This window comes from Haplochromis burtoni, unplaced genomic scaffold, assembly GCF_018398535.1.
Source record: "Haplochromis burtoni strain Fernald_Lab_line unplaced genomic scaffold, NCSU_Asbu1 Contig_371, whole genome shotgun sequence".
Classification (NCBI taxonomy): domain Eukaryota; kingdom Metazoa; phylum Chordata; class Actinopteri; order Cichliformes; family Cichlidae; genus Haplochromis; species Haplochromis burtoni.
The window spans coordinates 69812-97740 of record NW_024582732.1 but is presented as its reverse complement, the minus strand read 5'-3'; the positions used below and the strand labels follow the sequence as shown (position 1 = coordinate 97740).

At 39.6% G+C, this 27929-nt stretch overlaps 2 protein-coding genes across 7 annotated transcripts in view; both read right to left on the bottom strand.

Annotated features, from left to right (window-relative positions):
- col22a1 (collagen, type XXII, alpha 1) overlaps positions 1-17365 on the bottom strand; it is a 74961-nt gene extending 57596 nt beyond the window's left edge. For 2 of the 6 annotated variants that reach the window (XM_014329217.2, XM_014329218.2), the window contains exons 1-9: positions 16885-17365; positions 16541-16635; positions 12442-12590; positions 11782-12348; positions 8016-8096; positions 2528-2639; positions 1084-1207; positions 600-875; positions 425-505 (exon numbers count right to left, since the gene is read on the bottom strand). In XM_014329217.2, the coding sequence (XP_014184703.1) occupies positions 425-505; positions 600-875; positions 1084-1207; positions 2528-2639; positions 8016-8096; positions 11782-12348; positions 12442-12532 (1332 nt within the window). In that variant the 5' untranslated portion in view covers positions 12533-12590; positions 16541-16635; positions 16885-17365. The remainder of the gene's footprint in view (positions 1-424; positions 506-599; positions 876-1083; positions 1208-2527; positions 2640-8015; positions 8097-11781; positions 12349-12441; positions 12591-16540; positions 16636-16884) is intronic. The other 4 variants (XM_014329219.2, XM_014329220.2, XM_005947300.3 and 1 more) reach the window with 3 other exon arrangements.
- Positions 17366-21041: 3676 nt separating this feature from the next.
- On the bottom strand, positions 21042-26616 carry LOC102309395. Its single transcript, XM_005947301.2, has 2 exons — positions 26403-26616; positions 21042-24813 (listed from the first exon to the last, which is right to left on the bottom strand). Exons 1-2 carry the CDS (start codon positions 26550-26552, stop codon positions 23890-23892), a joined length of 1074 nt encoding a protein of 357 aa, XP_005947363.2. The 5' UTR covers positions 26553-26616; the 3' UTR covers positions 21042-23889.
- Between the last annotated feature and the right edge of the window lie 1313 nt (positions 26617-27929).

Below are 27929 nucleotides of genomic sequence, written 5' to 3'. Positions count from 1 at the left end.
TTATGACACTATGTTTGCACTGAAGCACCGCAGCAATTTCCTAATGTTGTAAACCTGCTCAACATTTGGCAATAAACCCCTTTCTGATTCTGATTCTGATTCTGATGTGTATGAGTGTCAAACTGCTCCTCTAAAGCTGTTTGAAAAAGCTGTATTGTACAGAGTTACAAAGTAACAAAGCTACACTGATTATTCAAAGTAGCTTAGCTGTTCAAGCTACAACTGAGCTGGGGGGGCACTCACTCATGCAAACTTAATTATTTGGATGTAACCTTTCCTTTAAACACAAAGCATCCCATCTTGTGGTAGATGTATATTTCTATGCAACCAGGAACCTCCACGGCTTAGCAGCAGCATCTGAAAGACGCGTTTCGCTTTCACTGCAAAGACGCAGACTCTGGGCCTGTTGGCCTGTAATACTTACAGGCCCATTAGGTAGATCACAGCAGGTTTCCAGCTCGGCATGCTTGGAATCGCAGTAAATCATCATTCTCTGGAGGTCAAACTGTATGTACACAGATTAACAACAGGTCAACTGCAGAAAAATAACCTTGACTGACATGAATCACACTGTTGCCAAAATGGAGGTAAAGACTCACATCAATTGGCACACTGTCATACAGCCTTTTCCCAATCACTGTCTTCCCCTGGATATCAATGTCCTCTCTGTCTTCTATCGGCAGCGTCTGGATGTGCTTGCAATCCAAGTACAGAGACACAGACTTGGACTCCACACTGAGGGCAATCTTGTGCCAGTTGCGGTCAAACAGGTTGTCGACTTCAGGGTTTTTGAACACAGCCCTCACAGCATCTTTTGTAAGGCCCACAGCGTTGTACTCCACTGCCTTGTTCTCACCGTCCAGACGGATGGACACCTGACAGGTCAGAAGCACAGGGATGTGAACTAAAACATAAAGGAGCTTGTTTTCCATAGGGGGAAGTAATGAATGTACAAAAATAAATAAAATATTGGAATGAAAAAGAGGAGTCAGCGAGGTGAGCCCATTTGATGATGTAATTCTCCAAGTTGGGCCACATGCAGAGACAGGTACATTTGTCACTATTTACATTTGACTCACTCACCTGTGGAATTCCATATTTGTCAAAAATCTGCCAGAGGTACCAGTCTTCACGCCTCGAGGTTTTCCTGAATTTAAATGTGGTCACAAAGGCATATTCGTCTGGCAGCCCTTGACGAAACACATCTCTGTGGAATAAAAGTACATTATCATTACTGCTTTATTTTTCTCTTTTTAGTGGATGTGGTAAACCAACAGTTGCATTGGCTGTACAGCAGTTGAAATATTAATGTATAAGGTTAAACACAGTCCCAGTGTTTTACCTAGCAACCAGTGTGTTTGTAGCTACTCTTTCTGCTCTTCTTAGCAGTTTTACACTGACTTCTTATATTCAAACTGTTGCCTGTGTATTTATAGAAACAGCAAAATAAAATAAACTGTTCACATCTGAATTAATATTTATAAAGGAAGAGCTCAGAATTCTGTAAAATTGGAAAACTGGAAAAACCTTTCAAAGAATAGGATTAGCCAGGATGCTCACTGGCTAACAATTTGGGATTGACACCTTGTTAGCCAAAATCATTCTTTCACAAATCCAGCGCTTGTTCTTCTGTTTCAAAACACCACGGTGGTAAAAATGCGCACCATGACACTTCAAAAGGAACTTCAAAAGTCAATGGGGGATGTTACTGTAGTCAAACCTATTTTTTAGGCTCTCTATGGCTACAAGTAGCAGACAGTTAGCTTAGCATAAATACTGAAAATTGACAAGGCTAGCTTAGCCACCAAGTAACAAGTAACAAAAAAGGTTTAAACTTCACCATAAACTGTGTTTTGGTGCTTTAGTTTAGACATTTGCGCCATCAAAGCAGAATACTAGATAAGGTGTCTTTATTTTTAGCTTTAAGAGTTAGCTAATTTTATTTTTACTGTAGCGTCCTATATAAAAAGAACAGTGCAGACAGAAAACACACTTAATGAGACAAAAACATTTGACAAATGGGGAGAAGACATCCACGTTCTCCTGGTTGGCCAATTCTGAGCCTTCAAAATGACTTCCCTTTATCCCTTTATGGATCTCAGGATGTCAGGAATAAGTCTAAAAAAGACTAAATTGGTGCCTTTAGTACTTAAGTAGATGGCTAGTGGTTGTTTATCACATTTCCTGACATTTCATCTGGCTGTGTTCAGATAGCGACATATCAACTCTAACTCCATAAGGATACACAGCATATACAGAAGATGTCATTAATATAGCTACATGGTAATGATGTTTCACATGAGATTGTGTCATAATGTATTGCAAGTTGGTCTTAGTTGTGTTTGGCTTTGAATCTCCTCATTGTTGGAGTTGTTGTGCAGGAAACATTTCCTTTTCAGCCAGAACTGAGATTTAAAAGGATGAATTTTTGGAGACTTCAGAGACTTAATTTTTGCCACTTTCATGTGCATTGACAGGGCTCAAAAACAAGCTGAACTGTTTAAAGCATAATGGGCAGGTCACTTACTCTGTGTTTTGTACTATAGGCATGGTGCCAAGGCGAACATATGAACTTTGTCCATCTTCATCTCTGGTTCCCAGAATATCTCTCACGTTGAAATACTCCATCAGGTCAAATCCTGCAGCAACACAGTAAAAAAGCCTAGTTGGACTCCACACACACATAAAAAAATCATGCCAGGCTCTCCGGTCATGAAGTTGAGTTATGGCTTTGTCAGATTTCTAGGGGGTACACTGAAGTTTAACTGGGTCAGTCCCACCACACCCTGCATCGACTGTGTTTTTGACTTTTTGAAGAATTGCTGAATTAATAGACAACTGGAAAATACAGATGTTTTCTGGACCATTTAAATATTTGTTAGATTTGTTGCCAGAGTGGGGAAAAAAAGCTCCTTTCCACTGGTGGTAAGGTCCTCGTGTGAGTCTGAGAGAGCGCATCTGTGTGTACATTGTTCTGCAGCGTGTGATTTGAAGTGGTGTGACCACAGACCATAGTTAGGTGGTTTAGAGAGGACACTCCCTTGTACAACAAACAAGTAGCTGTAGCTATGGCGATGCCAGTAAGACGAGCGCTTGTGCAGCACTAATGCTGCCAGTGTGTCCAGCAGCTCTCACTGAAAGCTGGTGGTTAGCCTATGTTGTGTAGTCTGAGCTCTCCGGAAAGCAGACTGCGGCACAAGTGAGTCAACAGAATGAGAACAGCCTCAACATTTTCCTGCACAGCCCTAGTTATGCAGCAAAATCTGTGTGAGACGTCTAGTGGGAATAATAACAGCAGCGCACTAATCTTTCAAAGAGGAAACCACAGCATTAAGGTGGTAATGCGAGAGTCTGGCAGAAAAGCTCAGTGGATGTCATAGGAAATAGCTTGGAAGCAGGTGGTTAAGCGCACACTTAGCCTGCCCCTGTGTCATTAGCAACAGAGCAAAAAATAACGTTAGAATCAAAAGTCTTCATGACAGATATAACTGATCTGCCATCAGCCGCACACAACAGCTGCTTTATCTGTGAGTAATGTGCCTCACATGCACCGTTAACAATTATTTTATTCACTCAGCAGTGGGTGGAGACTTTCTCTTTGCTCAAACGCACACACAAGGAAACATTTCTCATTGTCTTTCATTCATTTGATTATGAAACAGCTTTATTAGTTAGGTTACCTTTACTGGCCACCAGATGGTGCTGTTTCTTTGCTCACTTAAAACACAAGAGTCATCAATTTTGCCTTAGCTTTCTTGTTGTTTGTTATTGTACGATCTACTGTGCAATATAAAGCGCCTTGAGGTGACTGTTGTTGTGATTTGGCGCTATATAAATAAAATTTAATTAAATTGAATTGAGCGATTCAGTCGTCAGTATATTAGGTAAATGGAAAACACAGCTTCAAACACACTCACATTCTTAAGCCTGACATTTAATGTGAGTCATCTTTAATTTTCTCACCATGTTCATGCAGAAAAATCCAAAAAGGATTTGTTGCTGTGTTCTCATACCTGAGACTTTTGCCTTATTTAAACCATGGGATGGGATACTCGCAAAATCCCCCCCAGTCTCAGTTGGGTTATTTTTAAAAAGTCTGCTGAGATACGTGTGATGTAAAAGGGCTCACCTTCCTTTGCTATCTGAAAGAAAACACTTTGAGTAGTTGACAACTTAACAAGTAAAAACGTAAACCTTTGCTGTACAAGAGCGATGTTTGCTGGTTATCAGTTGCTCGAGGAAGCCACGCAGCTGTGAGTTACACTGGCCTCGATTCTCCCTGTCACTGTGCTTGCATCGTGCACACCATGCTGTTTCTGTGGCTCTTTGGGGCCAAATCTGAGCACAAAGCTGTAATTTGAACTGGCAGCAGATAGCGTATAATCAACCCAAAAAGTTATTTTGGACAGCCAAAAACGACCACTGGGGTGATCTGCGGCAAAAGCCAGATGAGTTCACTGACTGGGAAAGGCGAGCGCATACACACAGCATTCTTTTGATGGGAGCAGATGGCAACATTTGTACAGTAGATAGTGAGCGCGAAGCCACGGAGATGCTCCGCAGCCTCTTGTGTGTGCTCGGTACCCCGAGGGGGTCTGACTAGACAGCCCGTGATAAATACAAGTCTCATTCAAACCGCAGGTCTCTTGGCTGTCAAATCATAATAAGTGGCAAATAGTCTTGACATTTAGCAAAGAGAACTGCACTCCCTGTGCACCAGCACAGAGGCATTTGTTGTGTAATTATAAGAAGGACCTGCAGGAGTAGCAATGATAAACACCGTGTGTCTGTATGAAGAGAAAATCTCGGTGTGCTTACCCGCAAACTGAAAAAAAGTACTTTGCTCAAGCAAGTTTGACATTGTACATCTTAAAGTTAGCTGCATTTACAGAGCGACTGCAGCTTGGAAATCCCCAGACATCTTTATCATGTCAGAGCGTCAGACCTCAGACCGCTGTGTGATAACATTTCGCCCCAAGTGGGGCCCACAGCAGGTTTTTGCTCGTAGAAAAGACCTGATTGTGACGCAACTGTCTGTGTTAGATTCAAGGTAGAGAAAATAAATCAATAAGCACCCCTGTGCTGTATCTACTGGTGCTAAAGTGAAATAAAAACTGAACATTTTCATTGAGCTGCCTTTGCTTCCAGACAACACTATGGGAACAGTTAAAGTATAGAACATGAGTAATTATGATGGAATTTAAAATTATGATAGTGTTTAGCTGTAACTAAATGTAAAGCAAATATAAATCAGTGCAGTGTGGAGTGTATTCATGGCCTGTTCCACAGTATTCTATAGTCTGGGTACAAGAGAAGTATTTCCCATAGAGTTTTCCACTGGAACAAGATCTGACAAACAAATCTTTGGTCAGAGGATTTATTCCAGTACGAGTGCTTAGCGCATCTGACAAAGTGATACATCTGCTTAAGAAAGTATCAGTGGCTTTCAGTGATTTATCAAAAGTTTGTTCTAATTTCTTTTGCGGCTGAGAGAAAAAGCCAAACCACATAATTAGCACTCGCCCAGTGACGAGGATGTGATAATGTGTCCTGACAGCAGAAAGTGACGCTGTGTCTAATCATGAAAACACTCTTTCAGTCAAAAAGTCAGCGTAACTTTTTAGCAACTCTAAGAGGATGCATCAGGGATAAAGCTTTCTCAAAGGGTTCTGTACTTTAGTCCAATATATACTCTTAAAACCTGACTACAGTATGAGGGGAAATACTGTTCATTTAGCAAAACTGAAATACAATAAACAAATATGCACTGAAGTATTTAAGTTCAGTTTTACTAGCTCGTAATATTTCACAGAAGATCTCTCAAATAATTGTGAGAAATTAACCGATGATTATAAGATTATGTGGTTAAAATACAGAGTAATCAGGCAGGAATTACATGCCACTGCCATTCGCTGGTGCATCCAGTAGTGGATAGTTAAAAGCTAAACCATAGTTTTTCTCACCAGGAAATAAATGTAGTCTAAAAAGTATACTTCACGTCATAGCTCAGTGTGCAACTCCATATTGATGTTGCACTTAATCACTGAATGTGAGAGCTGTGGATGCCAGCAGACTGACAATCTATATGGATGCTACAGAAAAACAGCTCCATGCTGGGACGTCTGCAAACACTCACCTGATGAATTTACAGGTTCAGTAACTCATTTCATCGAAATTTGAAATCAAATTGAATTTTAAAAGATTTAATATTTTGGACTGTTTCAAATTTAGGATTATCCTGTGCATGTTAATTGTCAATCACAAGTTATTAGCTAATGAGACGTTCCTCATCTCATCTGAATTTTGTTAGTTTGTTGCTTTTTTATTAAACTAAAAAATATATCTGGGAACTTTTAAAAGTCTGTTGTTGACAATTATCTACAACTTTACTACTATTTAAAGTCCTATTCATCACATTAAATCAAGGAGCACTAATGACCCTGTCTCTCAGTAATTGACTTACGCATTCCATCAGTGGTTTGAAGCTGTTTTGGAAGCAAAAGGAAATATAGATACTGCACATGACCCTCGAGCTCACAGGCCTCTTGTAGAAGACCCGAGTTTGAAGGATAAAGACGGCCCGACAGGAGCGAGAGGGGAATTAAAAAAAAGTGGGCTGTTATGTTAAATAGTAATCATTGTCATCCATCTTTGATTTGCAGATGTTGCATCAACAAACACAAGTCTTAAACTTAGCCAGTTATTTTTTGTCCAAAACAGATATATTTGGTTTTGTTTTTTATTTCATTTCATTAATGTTGTTATATTTGAATTCATTGCCAGCTGGTGTCTTTCTGTTTCAAGTTTCCATGTTATGTCTGTGTGGTTTTCCTCCCACATGTCTAAGGACATGCAGTTTTGATAAACTGTCCTTAAGAAGTAACGTGTTTTTGGCTGTCATTCAGCAGCCTCTTCAGGGTGTACGCAGTGAGGTCCAGTAGAGTTGTGATGCTGACCAAAAGATATACAAAAAAGATGGAAGGATGTCCGGGTTTTAAGTAATTTTTTTTTTAAGAAACCAAAGTCTGTCTTTCCTGAATAAATCAACAGAGGACCCTGTGCCAGCCAAGTATGTTAAGAGGGAACATTTCTAAAAACATAGCTTTTCAGTGCTCTTACATCTCTTTTTCCTTGAACCTGGACTTAGCACGAGTCCAAACACTCATGCCTGTGCATCTGTTTTTTCTCTTACTGTGATGGATGTGGGTGGGAGACACAGACAGGAACTGAGATTTCCCAGAACACACTGTTATAACTGGTGGGTAAATGGTTTTCAAGACCTCAGAGAAGAACCTTTAACACAGCAGCGTGGAATGTGTGGAATAAAAACATCTAATGATGGAGCGCTACATGCTAGTGAAACAGCAGCTTCACTGCTAATCTTAAAAAGAGCAGCGCCTTGTCTTGACTCTTGTTTGTGACTTCCATAGCCTGGATTTCAATAGTGAAGCTGCAATAACAAACACTGAGTGTACTGAGAGGTCACGTCTTTCTACAGATAAAGTGGTGGCGCCTCAAGTGGTCATCTGAAAGGTTTGAGTTTGATGCAGATGAAATGGATAAACTCTTCAGAACTGTTATCTCCCAGAAAAGGATGGTGACCTCGCTTCAGATAAAGCTGAGGAGTCTATCCTAGATAGAAAAGTAAGTTCAAGTATCTTGGAGCAAGAGATCAACGCACCAGCAGCTCAACCATACTGGTAAAGAGAGCCGAACCATGAGGGGAAGCTCTGAATTGGCCCACTTTCAAACCTGATTTTGAAAAAGACGAGTGTTTTGTTTTCACAAGTATATTTAGAGAGCTGCCAGCAGCTTCCTGGTCATGAATTAAACCACTTCACTTTATATTCTCATGGAAAGAGAGAGAAACTGTGTGTGAGAACAAACTCTTAGCATGCAATAAATGTTTTTGGAAAATGTAGGAAATGCTTTCAGAAATAAAGACCTGACCTTGTGGTTGACACGTATTGCAAGTGCTGCATGTTGCTGTTAGGAAAGCAGCAGTTTGCACATACCTGGAACCTCTTCAAGACCATAACTGGTGCTGCCGGGCTTAAACCGATCAGGTTGAACCTTCATATTTGGACACAGGACATCTGAGGAGAAAGCAAAAATAATTCAGTTAGACACGCTCGTGCTCTTATTGGACCATGGGGAGAAAGATATGGTAACCCTGTATCTTCCTGTTCAAAATCAAATCACATGTTACTGTTTTATTAGAAGAAGCAATCAGCGGGAAACGTTCTGAGGGGTCAGACGTGAGAGATGTGAAGTGGCATATTGTTAAAGGAAGCAGTCGGATCATTGAAACACATCTGCGATGAGGGGAGCACCAGCGCAGACAGTTCTGCCGTTTGATATCTGGGGATGGGAAGCGTGTGGATGGCCGAGTGACGACTGAGATGGCTTTTATAGTAGGTGGGGTGACAGTGTTATATTTCCACACACGCGCAGCTCAGTGATGACAGCAAGAAAGGCAAACCCTTCAGGTTGGCAGGAGAGACATTTTCTGTGTCAGGATGCCAGCTTCTGTGAAGGGTGCTGTCTAGTTCCATATATGTAAACGTTTGCTTAATGTGACCGGCAGTTTCTGAGGATCTCTTCACTCCTGGTTAATCCATGGATACAGATAACCCTCATTCATATTGATTTTGCTGGTTCGCGTGAGTTTACGTTTGTTTTTCATTTGTTTGTTTTTTACTAAACTGTGTCATAAAGCACACGCACTAATAATCACATGTGAGCGTGCTGACACACTAAAGAAATGTGAACACGGCAAACTTTATCCCAGCCAAATGTTAATATGTCAACAAGGCTTCACTGCCTTCCCATAAACGCTGGGTGGAGGACATAATGACACACCTCAAAATAGAACAACTCAGGTACAGAATTCAGGGCTCACTTAAGTTCATGAAGAGCTGGTGGCTATTTCTTATTGTGCTGGAATAACGTCTGTTAACTTAATGTTGATTTGTTTTATCATTTTAATTGTTGATTTTTTATTTCTCATTGTACTATAGTGTATGCAGCTGGATGTCTGGCTTTATGATACTGATAGTGTAATGCTAAAAGAATTTAACAATACCAGTGATGGAGGCCTCTTTATGTGGATTGTACGAGCATTTCTTAACATCACTGACTAGGATCAAGGCTAAGCATGATAAGGGGGAACCATGAAACATTTTAAAAGTAGACAGAGGATGTGTCAACAGCACCAGTGATAGTGCATATGCTTGCTAGCATGCTAGCAGTGCACTTATAATTGAAGACTAACCATATATTGCATATGTGTTGTGGTAGCTCTTAGGCTTTATGCATTAAACGATTGTTTACAGGCAAATGTTCACAAAATGCAGTTGTTAGTGTGACCATCATTGCAAAACATTGTAAACATTATATACCATACAAGTGGGTACATAGAATCTGTTAACAGAAATATCACGCTCCTTTTAAACTGACATTAGCATTTGGCTCAAAATAATGCAATGCTATGCATTGTACCGCCTCAGAGCTGCTAGCATAGTTGTAAACTTAGACATGCAGACTTGCCTTTTTATGGTGGTTCTTTTGCTCTAAGTGCCACGATAAACTTTCCACTCTGTTGATTGCTGAAATTAAACCGCATTTTTATCAAGACAAATCTGTATCCTCCACTCTTTGAAACTCACCCTGATCGGCTCCCTTGTGTTAACTTTCAGTCAACAGCAGCAAATCCAAATCATGTTACCCTTTGGAATCACTATATCATGAAACCTGTTATTATGTCATTGATTTGTCTAACCCTGGATGCTATCCTGCATATATTATCTGACAAGTGAGACACTCCAAATTCCCTATTATTTGCTAAAAATCCAATTTGTTTTCCAATTCACAGCTGTAAAAATCTTCACTGCAGAAAGGCTTTTAACCTGTAGCACTGATTATGAGCGCCTGTCAGCTCTTGAATACTTTATCATGCCCCAAGTAGTGGAATTATTTCAGTTTCTTGTGCATTGTTTTTAATTTGGGCTTGACATTTTTCATTGGGAGCAAAGCTGGAGGAGACTGTTTTTTGCTTGTGTCTGCTTGTGCCTTAATTTAAAAAACAAAATTTTTAGACGTTAGATAGGACCTTTGGCTTATACTGTTCATAAAGCCAAATTCAGCCAAAAATGACTATTCTATACAATATATATAAGCACATCACTCATTTTTTTTAAAAGACAGTGATGACACTTGAGCATGCTAAATACTTGAGCTACTCTCAGATTTGTGGCCCTAAGGCTATAATTTGGCTGTGAGTTAAAGTGGAAGCAGTGTAAAACTTGCCTTTGGGAATGAATCTCTGATACAGAAGTATCATCAAAAATGTATGTATTGCATGTGGCATCTGTTTTCAGCCATAAACTGGCAAATTATTCATTTTTGCTATTAGCTGTGTTTCCTGTCACTATTATAGCTTGTGAATTTTTAAACACCATCTGGGTGCCCCTTGTCTGTTATGTGGAGAACGGGCATGTAAGGTCAAGTATGCAATCTTAGGATTTTGTGTTCTTAGGTGAGGCCACACATGCTCTGTCGAATCAGTGTAGCACAGAATAAATAGTGTCCATTTTTAAAACTATAGATTAAAAGGTGAAAACATCTAACATGGACATTTGAGCCACTGTAGCTGACCCACTTGAAACATTCGAGCTATAATTTTCTTGGTGAAAATAACTCACATCGCTCAGGCAGCCAGTTTTGCTGACCACTGATGTACTTGGAGGCTCACCCGTGGTGATTTTAGAGATTATAGAAAGAAAACACTGAAACTTTTTTTACCTGACTGAATTTAGCCTTTGGCTTGCTGAAGTTGATAAAGTATGATTTAAAAATACAATCTTATCAGGTGCCTCGTTCAAAACCTATGAGTCAAGAGTCAGAGGTTACTGGCTTTAAGACAAAACTACAAGCTGCCTTTAAAGCACAAGGGGTATGTAACTTTGTAACACGATACCCCCTCAAAAAAGAATGAAGGCATTTTAGTCTTACTCATCACATTCTTGACAGGAATCACTGCTTTTGCCTGACAGGTTAGCACCAGGTTAAAATAAAAGTTGAGGGTTTGTCATTGCTCATCCTTAAGCAAACCATGTAATCATGTCATTTCCATTTTAGTATTTCTTGTTCGTGGTTAAGACTCATGGCATCCCTTTCTTTCCAGTCTGGCTAATTTTAGGCAGGAATTTTAAGCGTTGGCGCGGGAAGCATCCATCATCCCCATAAAAATGCTAGCAAACGGATGGGTCCCTGCTTCGCTACAAAGCTAAAAAAAGTTGTTAAGATAGAATATTTTAAGTCTATTTTAACTGATTAAGTTAGCAGTGTAAACTGTTTTGTGTCCATGTTGAAACATTTTCTCAACACACCAGTGGAGAAAGCATTGAGGTTAACACTAAGACAAGCTTTTTTACTGCTAAATGCCTCTGCAGTATAGCAGCAGTCGAAAAGGCAGCTGTACCACAGATATGTCTTGGTCGGGAAACTGTCATTTATGAGCTAATTTTTGCAACGGCTTCATATTCAGTCACAAGAAGTCGGGATAGCTCAGTGTGCATGTGCATCTCTGTGTGGTCGGGGTGGGGTTTTGTGGTTAGGGTCTTTCCTCTTTTCACAGTGGTTAAAAGGTTAAAATAAGAGTCAGTTTGATGAAGTGCATATTGCAACTGAGGCAGGCTGTTCAAAGTATAACTTCAAAAAGAAGCCATGCAGCATGCAGTGTGAGTGTTTTGTTGGCAGTGGTCCCGATGGCTGACTTACTCTCACACAGCCTCCTCCTCAGCCTGTCCCTGATCTTGTCAATGGCATTGAAGTCTGTTACATGGAAAACATGGGCATTCTTTGGCTCCGCTGCAATCTCTTCCAGCTCCTCCTTCAGAGCCTCTCCTATGCCCACAGCAAACATCCTGATGTCCGCTTTGGCAGCTTTCTTGGACGGCTCCAAAACATAATCCTGGCTTCGGCCATCTGTGAGAAGAATGGCTACCTTCTGAATGCCTCTGGCGACCGGCCTCGCTCCATTCTGCACTGTGAAGATGTTGCTGGTTGTGTAGTTGATAGCATCCCCAGTCATTGTATTTCCCCCCAGGTAGCGTATGTTGCTTGCAGCTCGCTTCACATCTTCCAGGGTCTTGTGTTGCCCTAGGTTGAACTCAGTGGTTGGTCTGTCACTGTAGCGAACCACGGCTACTCTTGTCTTGTCAGGTGCTACATCAAAAGACTCCACCAGGTTAGACACCCATTGCCTAATCTTCTCAAAGTTCTCCTTTCCAACACTGGATGAGGTATCCAGGATAAAAGCCAAGTCATAGTGGACGTTTTTACAACCTAGAGAAGGCAGATGCAGCAAGGATTTTAACACATACAGTAAATGTTCTAAGGCTGCTATTACAAAAGAAATTCTAATCCTAATGGTCTTACCTGCTCTTTGTGCTTCCACCTTCTCACTGGAAAGAGTCAAGGCAAGGATGACCAAGACCAGGGTGATCCTAAATCCCAGTCTTAATTCCATCTCAGCCTTGGCTTCAGTCTGTTTTGTTTAGCTTATTATAACCATCAAGTTGTTCAGTCTGTGGAGAGATGAATAAAATCATAATTCAGTTCAATTCTATTCAATTTAATTAAAAATATTTATATATTTATATTTATTGCATTTATATTTATATTTATATTGCATCTTGCCTATTTGAGAAGTGTTTGAATTGATCTATGAAATGTATAGTTTCTGAAAAGTGGCCAATTGACACTAGCTCAAAAAAACAAAATCTACCCTAACTCCAGATGGGTCAAGTAGAAATCCCTCTGAACGCTAGACCTATGCAATCAAAAAATGGGATTTACCGTATTTTTCGGACCATAAGGCACACCAGATTATAAAGCGCATTAAGTAAAACAAAGCAGTCAGATAAGTCAACTTGCTTCCTCCACTTCCGTACCATTGATTCATTGATGTTGAATTCTATCACAGCTGCTCTATCCCCATGTTGTTGCAGTATATTAACAATTAACCTCATATTGTGGATGGATTATCTCAATTGTTCTCCTGACTGAATCTTGGCCATGCAATTGCATTTGTCCCTAACAATCGGGAACTCTCACGTTAACTTTTATCGAGTGGAGAAAAGTTAGCGTTCATGCTCCAGCTTCACTGTGTTTGTTATGCTAACATAGCTGTGTCGCTAGCGATCACGTACCACATTATTATATACCAGCTAGCCTAACTTCAGTAACCCTACAGACATCACTGCTGTTTAGTTTTCTGTCTTCATTTATGTTGGAAGTGATAGCAGAGCTGTATGTTTTAATTTTTTCACAAATCTCTCAGTCAGAACATGCTATATCCTGTTTAGGTGGAAACTAGCAAGCTAACTTCCGGCTAACTTCTAACTCCGTCAGAATTTGATATATTATGTTTTAATGGATGCCTGGATGTTAAACCTTTTGTTACACCTGGTAAAGCAGCAACATTGACCATTTTATTAAAGATGATTTGACTTTGTGACTTGAAGCAGACGGAGTTTGGGAATAGTCTGCGAGGCTCCTGACTACAGTAGCCATAATGCTGTGACAATCCATCAAGCGGTGTGGCTTTTTATCTTAGCAAAGTCATATTAAAACATTTTTTAACAGATTTTTTGAGTGCCACGTACTTCATCGGTTTGAGGTCAGTAAGCACGACCAGAATTCAAGGCGCACCGGATTATAAGGCGCACTATTGATTTTTGAGAAAATTAAAGGATTTTAAGTGCGCCTTAAAGTGTGGAAAATACAGTATTTTCTTTACAAACAAGTCTTGACAATCATTGGACAAAGAAGGCAATTGTTAGCGTTCCAATAGCTACATTTTAAACTGCATTAGACACCTTATATGTGTCAAAGAAAAAGAAAAATCTCATCTCCACTATGGTCCAGTATTTTACTGTCTCCGCTTTGGTATGAAAGCTGGAAGGAAATGTCTTTCATTCTTAGGACATGATAATTGAAACCTAAGACTAAAATACACACTTTTTTGTTTTATAGCAGCAGTGAATACTTCATCCAGAGAAAAACTGGACTTGGTAAAGAGTGTTGGAATTTGCTGCATATATATCAACTCCAACCACATAAGGACAATGTCAGGTCTGTGATGTTTTCTGATGATAAACTGCAAAAGTTAACCAAAGTAATTTCTTACTCTTTAAAACATGCATTTAAACACACATCTAACTGCTAGAGTGCCATTTTTACAGGTTTGATCATGTTGTAGAAGACATCAGTCTGCCTCTGTTTGAATCATTTTTATGCTGTTTTCTCTGGGTGGCACTGAGAGGAACCTGTCTTTTAAACAAAATACTATTCTTGATCTTATTGTACACAAGTGGTTGTGTTGCCTGCTATTAAGATTGATGTGTGGCTGACTGTAGCCATAACACAGGCTCATCCTGATCTCATTGCAGGGGGTTTGTGGGGGAAGTTGAGGAAAGTCTGAGTAATGCACAGCTTGGAAAGCAATAATATAAACCATCTTTTACTGTTGGGATATTTTCACTCAATTGTGCTTCTAATGTATGTTTTCCAGAAAGAAAAAGATACATTTTTGGTGGTGGATAGTAACTTTTAACTTCCACAATTAAAGCAGTGCTGTGTAGTTTTCCTATAACGGAAGGAGCAGGTAATTCACCTTTTACATTCCTAACAGTCATTAGAAAACTTGATATTGATATATATATATTTTTAAAAAGAAGCTTAAAACACATTATTTTAGAAGGTTTTGTGTCTCAACAATCTGGAGAAGTGTTGGCAACAAATAAACATCTCTGGGGTTGAAAAGTTCAGCCAAAATGTCAAACACTTTAGTTGATCCATCAGGTAGCCATCAGTGAGTCAACATAGAGTCCCATGTTGAAATGCCCAACTTCAGTGAAGAAATTAACATGTTTGGTTCAAACAAAAAACAAACAAACAAAAAAACCCCATCATCTTTTGGGCATTTTGGATAGTTTGTCCCTTCATAAAAACTACAGAGGTTGTTGAACTGAACCAAACCTCTGGCTGCTTGTGATGATTTTGCATCACAAATCCAAGAAATAACTTCAGTTTATGTGGGTAAATATCAGTTTGTTACTGTACGTAGCACTGATTAACAGGCATCTGCATCTATGTGTTGCATCTGTACATGCCCTAAAATGCATGCAACTTATCAGTCCAGTCACATCTCTGAATAAAATAATTTGTTACGCAAAAAAAAAACTCAGTTAAAATGGTAATGTTGAGGCTTCAAGATGCACGCAAACAGTGGCTATGCCCACTCTGTGGTGGGTGCTGGACTTCACTGAGCACATTAAAACATTAGGATTGCTTATGTTATAAGGTAGACCTTAGTCACATACTGCCACTCAGTGATAGTTTCAAAAAAGTGTGATGCAAACTGGAAACAAAGACTATTCGGCTGCTAAATAAAAGTTGTTTCTTACAAATGAAATTTTACTTTGAAGGCAAACATTCTCTGTAGCCAGGTTGTGTAAGACTTGTCACAGTTTCACAAGTATTTGCAGACAGGTCAGCATTTTCTATACAAACTACAGTGATCCTAGCAATCTGCCAGCAGCCAACGAACTTGCAATGAGGTTTTCGGTTCAACCTTGTATAGATCTTTTGAACCAGTTTCACTTAGTGATGCCATGCACCTTCCTGCAGCCACTCATCACCAGCTGATCTGGCCTTGGCAACTTTCATGAAGGAATGAATGGGAGGAAAGTTAACCGTAACATCCTTCGAGCAGGTAGGTAAATTTTGTATCATCTAAATAAAGCTAGGCTATCTGTTTCCAGTTGTTATGCTAGGCAGAGCTAGTCACCTCCAAGCTGTCAATCTGTTGATTCAGTTCTTGGCATGAAAACCTGACAACCGGTGTTGTCCAAAATGTCAAGCTAATCATTTACTCGGATTAGCTAGACTTTTTAGGACTATAGTGGAGAATGAAGTATAATGAAAGAGCATTAAGTAAACGTAACTACAGCAAATGTAAGAATATATTATTTTAAATTACAAAATGATCTAAACAGAAAGTCAGGAAATATTGTGGTGGGACTCGACAGCCTGTTGACTGTGCTTTAGCTTCTATGTAGTCTGTGACATAGAAAGTTCACTGTGGGTTGTACAAACTTCTTCAGTGTATGGTATTGCCCTTATCTGATTCTCCACTGGGCTATTTCTGCTACTTGGTTTCAATGTTGCTATTAATGAATAAAACAGGCACTTTAGCTAAATTACTGTAATTGGTCCAATTAGTGTGCATTTAACATCTAAGAAATTCAGCCCAAAGAGCTTCAATGAAAAAAAACTACAAAAAATCTCAGCTGCTCAGCTGAATGACATTTAGTTTCAAGCTCCTAATCTTCATTACTCTGTATGTCAAACAGATTATAATTTATCTTTCTTTCATCACTTATTATATAAAACGTGGAGCTGAATTAATCTGCAGTTTTACGTAGCTACAGTATCTGGCGTGAAGCTAAAAACAGGATATCAACATCCCAACCTGGGACCAGATTCCTTACAAACAGCACGTCTGTATCACCAGGCCTGTTTCCACTTCGTCTCTTGATGGTTGACCTGGGACTGCAGTGTAGATGTCTATAACAGAAGCACCACGTTTATCATTCCCGCAATGCAAAAAACAGAGAAAGGCCTTTTTTTTATGTGCAACCAAAGGAGAGGAGGGGAAAAAAGTATGTTTTCTGATAGCAGATCTGAGCAACACATAAACACAAAAAAAGCCAATAATTCAGAACTGCTAAAGAATAAAAAAGCATTTCAGAGGTGTTTTAAGGAAGCAGAATACACAGTAATACATGGAAGACTTCATGACTTTTTTCCCCTTACCTGGCCTGTCACTCAGTCAGTGTCGCTGGAGGTGTCTCCCTTTCTGTCTTTGCCTCCAGCGCTCACACCCTGAATCAGCACTGGGAAAGCATCATTATCACTTGATAATAATCCAAACTGTCACCCCTGCAGGCATCAGAACTCACGAAGGGATTATAATATAATCCAGGGAGACAATCCAGTGCAGAGTGTTGTTAAAAAGTGAGGTGAGCTTCAGCAACCTTGTGGATGAGTGGACAAGGTGGGAGGGAACTGCAAAGGGGGAAAGTGTAGGGTTTCACTTGGGGACGAGGCAGCTTCTACTGTTCTTGACTGGGCTGTGCTCTCACATAAAAAAGGCAAAGAGGCACAGCCAATTATAGAGCCAACTTTATGGATATTTTTGTCCTTTTTTTCCTCTCTGCCTCTCTCTCTCTCTCTGTCCTCCGTAGCTGCACCCATCTGAGGTGTTGCCCTTAAAGTAGAGGCATGGCTTCTTGGCAACCACCTCAACTGTCCAGCCGTTGCCACTGTTATAGCCACAACGGAGCCGCCCTGGGGCTGGCGGTGGGCTGGGCCTTATTGGCTTCTACCAGCAACACACTTTTAGAAAAAGGCTGTATTTAAGTTGGGGAAATGATTACAGAACACTTGTGCTTTCAGCTTTGTGTTGAATGGCTGTCCTTGCACTGGCTTATAGTAAAGCTCTGTGATCTATATGTTATGCTGTTTTTCTTGGTTTACACTCATGTCAGACCGCACACATTTCATTTAATATACATTTTTATCATATGAAATATATACTTGTATCCAAATTGATATGTCTCCTTGACTTTATGGTTTCTCATGTTTTTTTCTCCCAATTTAATGTTTTTAATGTTTGTTTTTTTCTTTCCTTGGGATGTTTTAGTGCTTCCTTTTTGTGACATCCCAAGTTTCCTCAGATAGGATGAAAGATTTATTCATGTTTTTTTGTTTTTTTTGTTTTTTTGTTTTTTTTAAATGATTTATTCATATTTGAATCAGCAGAAGAAAATGGATGGATAATTGGATGGATGGGCTGTGTATAAAAGTACAGTGCAGGTGTGGGCAATTCATTTCCCCAAGGGGCCACATCAGAAATCAGGACCGCTAAGCTGAAATCAATTCTACTCAACATTAATTTTATCTCTTTATAAACTGTTACTGGTAAGAGTAGATGTTGCAATTAAGGAATGAGAAGACAAAATATTTGTGGTAAAAAATGCCAACATTCTATCATACTACAGCAACATTCGCAAAAGCAGTTCTGAATAAAATGTGTATGCTTTCACAAACTTTCAAAGACTTTCAACTTTATTCAACTTGGTATTGCAATTTCACTTGAAGTTACTTCATCTTTAGTTCTTGTTCCTTCTTTAGTGAGAAAAGGTTAATCTGTGCTTGAACAAATGGATTAACGTCAATGATTGAGGTGAAAATTCAAAAGACAATACAGCAACAGCAAGGTCTGCCTTCCATTCTGTATCTGAAAGCTCTTTGCCTTTCTTCTCACAAAACATTTAAGTCACTTCACTGAAGTCAGAGGTAAAGCCATGTGCTTAATTAATAATAATAATAATGAAATGTTTTAATAGCACATTGCAAAGTTTTAGAAAGGTTATGGACCTGACAACAGAAATCTGTGAGTTGTGTGTGAAGAAAGGCAAAGAGCTTTCAGATACAGAATGGAAGGCAGATCCAGCATTTGCTATACTGTCTTTTAAAATTTCACCTCAGTCAAAGTTGTACATTACAATACATTAACAAATGTATTAAACCACTTGACATAAAAACAAGAAAACACAAAGATTTTCAGAAATCTGTCGAGACTTCTTTAAAACTGAACATTATACTGTTATTTATCAGGCCAATCACATAAGTTGAAGTTTGTACACCCAAATTTGAGCCAGCACTAGTACACTTCTCTGAGAAGCCTCAAATTAATTGAGCACAGCATACAACCACTAAAAGTAACTTTGTAACATATGGAACTAGTATATAATTTTAAAAAATATGTTTCTTTCTGTTCAAATGATACATTTGAAAATGTAGATATCAGCAATATTTCTATTTTAGCTTTATTAAATTCCTTTTGATTAAAGAGTTTTTACATGTAGTGTTGGATTAACCTTTACAGAAACATAAAAAATGTTTTTGGTAGTTACCAGTTTTGTTCATTTAGGTCAGTCTAATGAATGTGTTAAGCGCTCAATAACTATTTAACTCGTCATTTCTTATCAGTCTTATACGAGCCACTTGGCGACAATCAAACAGCCGGAAGTGGCCCGGGCAGCACAGCATCCAGAACTCGTCTCCAACCACCCAAAGCTCCCAAAAGTCACCAGATTATGTACAAATGAGAAGGTTGATGGTTCGATCTCTGGCTGCTCTAGTTTGCATGATAATGTATCATCGGACAAGATACTGAATTGCTCCTGATGCATTCATTAGGAAAAGTGCATCTGTGAAAGAGGCATGTTGAATAAAGTGATTTCACTGCTCAAATAGAGTACTATATAAGAACCAGTCCACTTACCTCTCTCTGTTGGCATACCTGTCAATCAAAATGTCCACCACCACTACCATGACTTTAAGTCTCACCAGTATCAGAATGGAAGAACTACAACAACAAAATCACTCAGTACACTTGTTATGAAGCAGAAAACTCCTTAAGTTGGACATGCTGACATGGCCATTTGAAGGGATTGACTCACTTTTGGAGCCTGCCTCGAGAGGACTATGAAAGAACTACAGTTTTGTTTTTTTGTTGTTTTTTTTGTTGTTTTTGTTTTTTTCATTTATCATTGGTTTCATTTTTTCAGCCCTAGAGGCTGCCACTTGGACCAAACACATTTTTTTTTACCAACCATCCAATCCCATTTGATAGATAACTGTGCCTGTGCTCTGATTTGACAGACCGGTGATTCAGTGTGGGCTCCAGGCACTTGTAGAGTTATTGCTGCTGGGCCATGAGCCTTTAAATACATAAAAAGTTTCCTTCTCGGTTTTTTTTTTTATTAAATATGAAATCACATCAACTATTCTGAAGTTTTAGAAAGGCTTTGATTTACAGTAGTAGAAGACTGCTGTGATTCACATTTCTCTGTACAGTGATGTCTTTATCATGCGTGGTCATGCTCCTCGACAGTGACCAAACAACACTGTGGTCATGCCACACGTCATGTTTCGTGCAGTTGTCTCCACATTTTACGCCACCTTAGAATACAGCCAAATCTTGTGCGGCGCAGTCAAGGCACCTTAATGCTCCAAAGTCAGTATTTGAATGTCATGGACAACAACATTAGCCATTCCACTGAGCCCTATTTACAGTGTCTTTGTAGCTGAGGCAAGTGAGCACAGGCCGGGCTATGTATAGGCTCAGTGTGAAGTGGATGAAGTAGGCTGACGATTCAGGGCAGATGCACACGATGAGTGATGGTGTCAGTCTGAGAAACCGTCTGTCGCCTTGTGTGAGAGGGCTAAAGAGTTGACCAGCATGTTTGGTGAGTGAGAGGCTGAAGGCATCATGTAGTGTTGGAGAAAGCCATCTGTCATGCAACCGACAGCCAGGCTTACTGATACAGGCTTACTCTCACAATGTGCTTCCAGGTTTTGTCTGAGAGTTAGTGGTCGAGCAGACAATCTTTAAGAATGAATTTCTCACATATTTTACCATTTTATCTTAGTGAAAGTATCATGTTCATTTGGCCTATTCAATTCAATTTTATTTATATAGCGCCAAATCACAACAAAAGTCGCCTCAAGGCGCTTCATAGATACAGAGAAAAACCCAACAATCATATGACCCCCTATGAGCAGCACTTTGGCGACGGTGGGAAGGAAAAACTCCCTTTTAACAGGAAGAAACCTCCGGCAGAACCAGGCTCAGGGAGGGGCGGGGCCATCTGCTGCGACCGGTTGGGGTGAGAGAAGGAAGACAGGATAAAAGACATGCTGTGGAAGAGAGACAGAGATTAATAACAGATATGATTCAATGCAGAGAGGTCTGTTAATACATAGTGAGTGAGAAAGGTGACTGGAAAGGAAAAACTCAATGCATTATGACAGGTTGTGTAAAGCGCTTTGGGGTCCTTACGGACTAGAAAAGCGCTATACAAATACAGGCCATTTACCATTTTGATAAAGTCTACTCTCCACTGCTGTGTAATCAAATTATTGTAAATGTGTGTAATTATTTGGAAAAAGAAAAGTTTTGAGTCTTTTCTGTGAGAAACCAGCTGACCTGAACAACATAGCTTGGTTTATGCCACATTACATTACTTATTTATTTAGGTAAAAGATTCAAAATAACTGGCAGGATTTATTATTATGACTTTAATCTCAGAATTCAGATTTTTTTCTCAGAATTCTGGAAAAGAAAAAAAAAGACGTGCCCACTTTTTCTTCTGGTGGCCCTAATCATCTTCCGTACATTTGAGAGGAGACCTGTTGTGCTGAAATTATGTCGACCAGATCAGGTGGACATCAGTAACCACTGTTACATGTCAGGCCAATTCCAATGATTCACAGATTTGTAACATCTTCCCGTCTGTGAGAGCTCACAGCTGTCCTACTGTCATCATGAAAGTATTGGAGTTCTCCGGCACTTTATGCATGTTTTCTGTTGAATTACCCACATTCCAGTTTAGATTCACTTATAGAATATCCCAGGCTCTCTTCGACTTCAGCTCCTCATCTTTTGAAGCTAGGAGGTTCACATGAGCTCTCTGTATATTTCTCATGACTCCCTTGAAAAGCTCATCTTTTTGCCCAAGCTTTTCCTGGTGCAGACTCGTCTCTGTCCATTCTCAAAGATGGCAATCTCCTCCATGATGTCGAGACTTGTTCAGAGACATTTTTTGATGACAGAACAGAGAGCATCTCAGTCCTTGAATAACTGAGTTTTTAGTCAGATGATTGGTGGAAAAGAACTCAAAAGTATGAAGGAACAAATCATGTGTTTTGTCCTTATGTTTATTCCAGTTTTCTGGTCCCTGCCTGCTTTTTCCCACAGACAAGACTATATACAGACCAAAGACAGTATAAAAGATGGATCATGTTTTACAATCCAAACAAATGTTGAATCAGATTGTGAACCTGAACGCTCTCCAGCTAACAACTTGTGATTAGCATACTGGGGATAATTCAATTCAGTTCAATTAAATTTTATTTATTTAGCACCAAATCACAACAACAGTTGCCTCAGTGTGCTTTACATTGTAAGATAAAGATCCTACAATATTACAAAGAAAACAGAGAAAACCAGAATAATCTCCATGATGCCCCATCAGCAAGCGCTTTGGAGACAAATCTCCCTTTCAGAAATTAATTATTTAATCAGTATGACCTGAAACCCGCAACTAGGGCTATAAAATCACTAGCAGTGTTTACAGGGGTCACAGTTTCAGAGAGCTGAGAGTCGTTTTCAGTCCGTCTGTGAGCCACACTGGTTTCAAAACACCTCAATGGCATCTGCCACTGAACCTGAATGACAAAGACAGCTACTTTCTGTACCATAAAACTTCTTACTGTTCCAGGGTATCACTCTTGAGGGCCGCCCTTCAGTAGAGTCTGTGAAATTAGTTCTTGTCATTGTTGACTTGTGTAGTGTTGTACTTAGACTGCCCTCAGAGGTCAAACACACTGCAGCTTAAGAAAAACTGGCAAATAGAAAAATGGTGCAAAGACAAACAGAACACAATGGATGTTCAATAAAACAAGAGAAATAGCAATAAAACGTAATAGCTGCGGAAGTGAAAGAAACCAAAACATGCTGAAGATCGCACTGAAACAAGGACTTTTACTAGAAAGTCTGGTGTGATGTGTAGAAGGTTCTTTACTAGAGAGGTTAACTTCTTAATATACAAACATGTTGTTGTTTGTGCTTTGTTTTTTCTTAGTAGTGGGGTCCACAAGAGACAGCACTGCATATGCAGATTTTTAATGAGTGGAAAAACACTGCAAACAGTTATATCATTGATTTTGTTGCAGGTTTGGCTTGAAAAGTTTTACTTTTCTTGTTTAGTGGCTTTTATTGTTTATTCCTGGCCAGAGGTCACAGTTGGCATAGACTATAACCCTGAAAAAGCTTTTGAAGCTTTTCCTTTGGTGTTTATAAGACGCTGACTCCAAGCAGCAGATTTTCACTGCAGTAAATCTTTCAGTAACTGCTGTTTCTGACCACTTGGGGGCAGTGGAAAGAAGTTTTGGATCCACAGTCTCCTTTTTATTTCTAGAGCAAACATAGCACTTAGTTACCAAAGATAATTTAATGAATAAAGCAGACAGTATATAATGGCAGTAATGACAGTGAGATCACGGGTTCATACTTTGGGGTGAGTTACATCTCTAATGTTACCTGCCTGGCTCGTTTCCAAAAGCCACATTAAAGCACTTCCAGGATGGAGGAGTGTGATCGAACAACAACAAAAAACTCAGCTGGCATTCAGAAACTCCTGTAGCTGCCTATAGGTCGAATTAATTCTGCTTAGAAAAGCAGAATTGCTTTAACAAATCAGAAAGAATGATAATTTAACAAAACAAATGCGCTCCCGACCTATCTACACATCTGATCATAAACCAGGTTTTTTTCATTGCATTTTCTGTTTTTGGGCCACAAAAAAATCTTGATCCGGGTCTTTGTGCCAACAGCATGTACAATACACCCCCGAGATTTCATAAGGAGCTATTTTCACCCTGGAGACATTTGAGTTAATAAAAAATAAATAAATAAGCACTGCCGAAGAGTAATCATTATGTTGTACATTCCTGCTTAAAATACTAGAAATCAGGTTTCCAGTTGGAGTACATTCCGGTCTATACCAGTCCTCTGCATGTGTGTGCTTTATGATGACATCATCCTATTTTATTAGAGACATTCCAGAGGGACTGCATTGTTATGCTTTGTGATCAAGGCTTTTTTCCTCATTAATCTACAGTTAGCAGCACTTGGCTTCAGACTATCAAGTTCCTGTTCTCTGCTTCCACCTTCAGCTGACTGTCGGTTCAGAGTGCAGCTTGCTTACTACCATCCTCCTCGTGGCTCTTCCTGGCACTTCCATTCTCCCAGGAGGCTGCAGGTGCAGGCGGCTGTTTGATGCCTTTCCCAACATGTGGCTGTCCTCGAAGAAGCCTCTCTCCCCGCTGCCCTTTGCCTTGGACACCTTGGACCAGCTTGCGCTCATCTGCTGATAATCCTAGTGTTGACGTGTTTGAATTGCACTGATCCTCTTCTAGGCATTGTGCTCTAGGCAGCCTTAGCCGCCTCCAACCTGTCTCCTCCTGGAAGTTGCCAGGGATGTGGCACGCCGCCTCTCTGCCACATGCAGCCTGAGCTTTAATTTGAGGGAAAAATGAGGGAGGGTTAGGTTTGCTGCACAGAGGAGCTGGGGTACCTCGACACACCACATCCTCCAGATGCTTGTGTCCATTCTGCTCTATGGGGTTGGCACGCGTCAGCTGTGGCCTTGCTGATTGATTTTGCTGCTGGGCTTTGACTGGTGCAATGGAAGCAGAAGGAAATGCCTCTGCTTTTACCAGTCTTTGCCTCATGCATGATTTTGCCTTCCTCGTATGGGTCCCATCCAGCTTACAAGAGGCTGGGTTGGGTTCTTGGTGGATAAACTTAAGCTTTTCCTTCTGAGCCTCCTTCACCTTCTCTGGCAGCTCCAGCGGGGCAAGTTTCAGGGGTCGTCTGAGGGCTTGAATCTCAGTCTGGTTTTCTACGTCAGGCTTCGGAGACTTGAGAGCTAACAAGTCCAGCTGTGGCAAGCCTTCCTCGGTAGGCAAGGAGGTCACAAGGTGACCCGCTGCCTCCCTTTCATGGCCCGGTGTCTTGGAGTTGCGGCCCTTTTTAGCAGCTGGTCTCAAGTTTTGACCATTCCGATGCAACGTGGTATTTTTAGCTTGAATAGTCAACATTTCTTCTTGCTGCAAAACACCATGAACAAAAGACACGTTATTGACTCAGATGAATCATACAATAAAAAATAATGTGACTTCTACCAGTTAGAATTTTGAAAAACAACTTTTTAAGAAGACGTTTGATGGCAGTTGCGTTACTCTAAGGATGATAAATCGTTTCCACAGTGACCTGTTAGAGTTAGGCTAACCCATACCCTTCTTTTAACTGAATTTTCAGCTGTTTTCTAAGAAGAAAATCACAAAATATGCTTGTTTGGTATGTGGCTGAAACACGTTCTAGCTCCAACCGGGTCTCTGATGTCTCGGTGGATGTTAGGATGCTCATTAATGTTAATATGGGCAGTAACTGGGAGAGCCAGGTATCTCTGTAGCTCTTAAAAGCTCATTAGGATGGCTGTTTCGAGGAACTGTTAGGCTCAAGCCATTCTGGAAAATAACTGAACACCTGGATTCGGATCTATTTATTAACGACTGATTAATATTTACAACTGCCAACTTGAACATCTATAATAAACTGAGGAACTATTTGCTTACTTACAGCATTGGCTGTTTTAAATTTAGAAAGTCATCAATACAGATCCCTACTTTGCAGTGAGCGTTGGCTGTGGTCATAAATACACTTAATGGTGCTGTCACTGTGATCAGCATGGAAATGTAATGAAATGTTAACACATTTGTTTTTCAAATGCTGCACAGTGTCCTTTAGAACAGTGGCCACAAGCCTGAAGGCTGGGAGAACAACAAAAGGCCGTGAGATGAATATTCAGATGGAAAATCAGGAAGTTTGTGATACACGGAATGATTCCGTCTTTAGATCTATCCAGTTTTTTATATCCAGTTTTACTGTGTACAGCGAATCGTATTAAAATATTTTTTTAGCACATGAAGGGAAAATTGCTCTTTATATGACAGAAGAACTGTTGATGACTTTACTTTGATCATATCTGCACATATAACTAAATTAAATAAATGCAACAGACGAATCTGTCTCTCAACACATCCAGTAAGATAAATATTTTCTGTTTTCACTCTTAACTTCAAAAGTTCCTCATTCTAAGGCTGTTTAAAAGTTTATTACACTCACATCACACACTTATGCTGCTGGGTTATTACTGCACACCAGAAATAAATAAGCTAGTACAGTTCACACGTCTTAGCTTGGGATTTTTTTATTTTATTTATTAATGAATTAAAGAAACATAGAATGAGAAGCAACAGATTATACTGGAAATAGTGCCTGCTCGACCAACTACACTCAAAAGAAACAAAAAGGCTTACTTTAACTAATTCAATGACATATAATTTTTCCATGTAAAATGTTCAATTTAATGAAATCTGATCAAATGAAACTTAGTTGATTGGTCTACTTTCAGTTTTTGCCAATCACATAATTTGAATAAATAAACTTTTGGTCTTTTGGAAGTTTTTTTTCGTTGTTTCATCTGGACAGTTACTGTAAAGCCATTGCTTATTATTTATGCATTATTAGAAGGTGATCTAAGACATAACTGTAAAACATGACTACATCTGCACATGCACGTTGACTTTCTCATAGATAACAAGTCACTGATGAGAATCAGTGTAAGGATACTCACAGGTTTAGCAAACATCTCTTGCTTGAACTTTTGTTGAATCATATCTCGCAGAGAGGAGCGTTCTTGTTGTCCCTGCTTCGTTGGAACGTGCCACCCGGGTGAAGGCAGTGCCACTATAGTTGCAATGGATTTTAGCAGCCTTAATGTCATTATACAGATTAGGGTCACAATAAGGCACAGTGATCTCTGCTGATCTCCAGCTTAGCAGCCAGTGTCCACACTCACTCTGAGTTCTTCTTGTTTGTTTTCATTCCCCCCAGCAGGATTTTACGCTAATAAAAAATGAGTAGCACCTTTCTGCTCAAATTATGACTGAAAAGTAGCAGTTATTTTCATTTTTCACTGACCACCAGATGGTGCCAGAGACAACCTTTGAAGAGTACTGTGACCTCACTGTTGCATACATAACAGGGCCAGCTGTGAGCTGCAAGAGACCTGCAGAAATTTGATTCTAACTTATCAAATATTAATATAATCATAAAACAAACCATGTTTTCCTCCTAAATAACAGTAAGTTTCCATTTGCACACATTATAAAAGAGCTGCTTTGCATTTTAAGATTCCAACCTTAACACATTACTATCTGGAAAATCTCTGAATACTCACAATATTATGCCGCATACATACAGCTGGAGCAAACAGGGAGTTCTGTGACAATTCGTAACCGATTGAGCTAAACATCACACAGCCTCGCGTTACATGAAGATAAAGGTGACACTGACGCAGGCTAAATTCACAGAACCTCTCTGGAATGTAAAAACGTCTGTCCAAGTTTCCTAAAAACTGAGCACCTGAATGGTGATTCTGCTTGAATTATTAATTTCATTTTGTTTTCATCTCATATGCACTGTCACAAACTGTTTGGGGTCACTGAGAAATGATCTTGCTTTTAATGTTTTCATGTTTTTACATGAAAACATAATGAAATGCATTCAACGGTTAAATACAGATGCATTCAGTCTCCTTTAATCATTGATCATTTTTAATGGAATATTGGCACAAATGTACAGCAGCCATGGAGTTTTTGGTTGCTGAAAATCCGGTGGAACATTGTGTTACCTAATGCAAGTTTATCAGGATAAAAGGCTGATCGATCATTAGAAAAACCCTTTTACAATTATGTTAGCACAGCTGAGAACTGTTCTGCTGATTAAAGAAGTCGTCAGGCTAGCTGAATGTCCGGAGCGTGAGCAATTACAAAAAAAGAGTCATCTTCATTTGTTTAAAAGAAACAAAGGATATAACTCAGCGGACATGACCTAAAACATAAAAATTGTATGATATTACTTTATACTAGTCCCTTCTTAGAAGCTAAATGCCTTTAACCAATGCAGAAAGAGAAGTAGGAGACAGAACTAAGCATGAATCCCTTACAGGTTCTCAACTGGCAACATCATTAACATATGGCAACGTATCCATGAAGCCACAGTCTCATTGTCAACAGTGAAAAGGGACGTATTGCATTGACAACTAGAGTGCTAAAAGTCTGCAAGGAGATCCTCTGAAGAAGGCAAACTTTTAAATGCT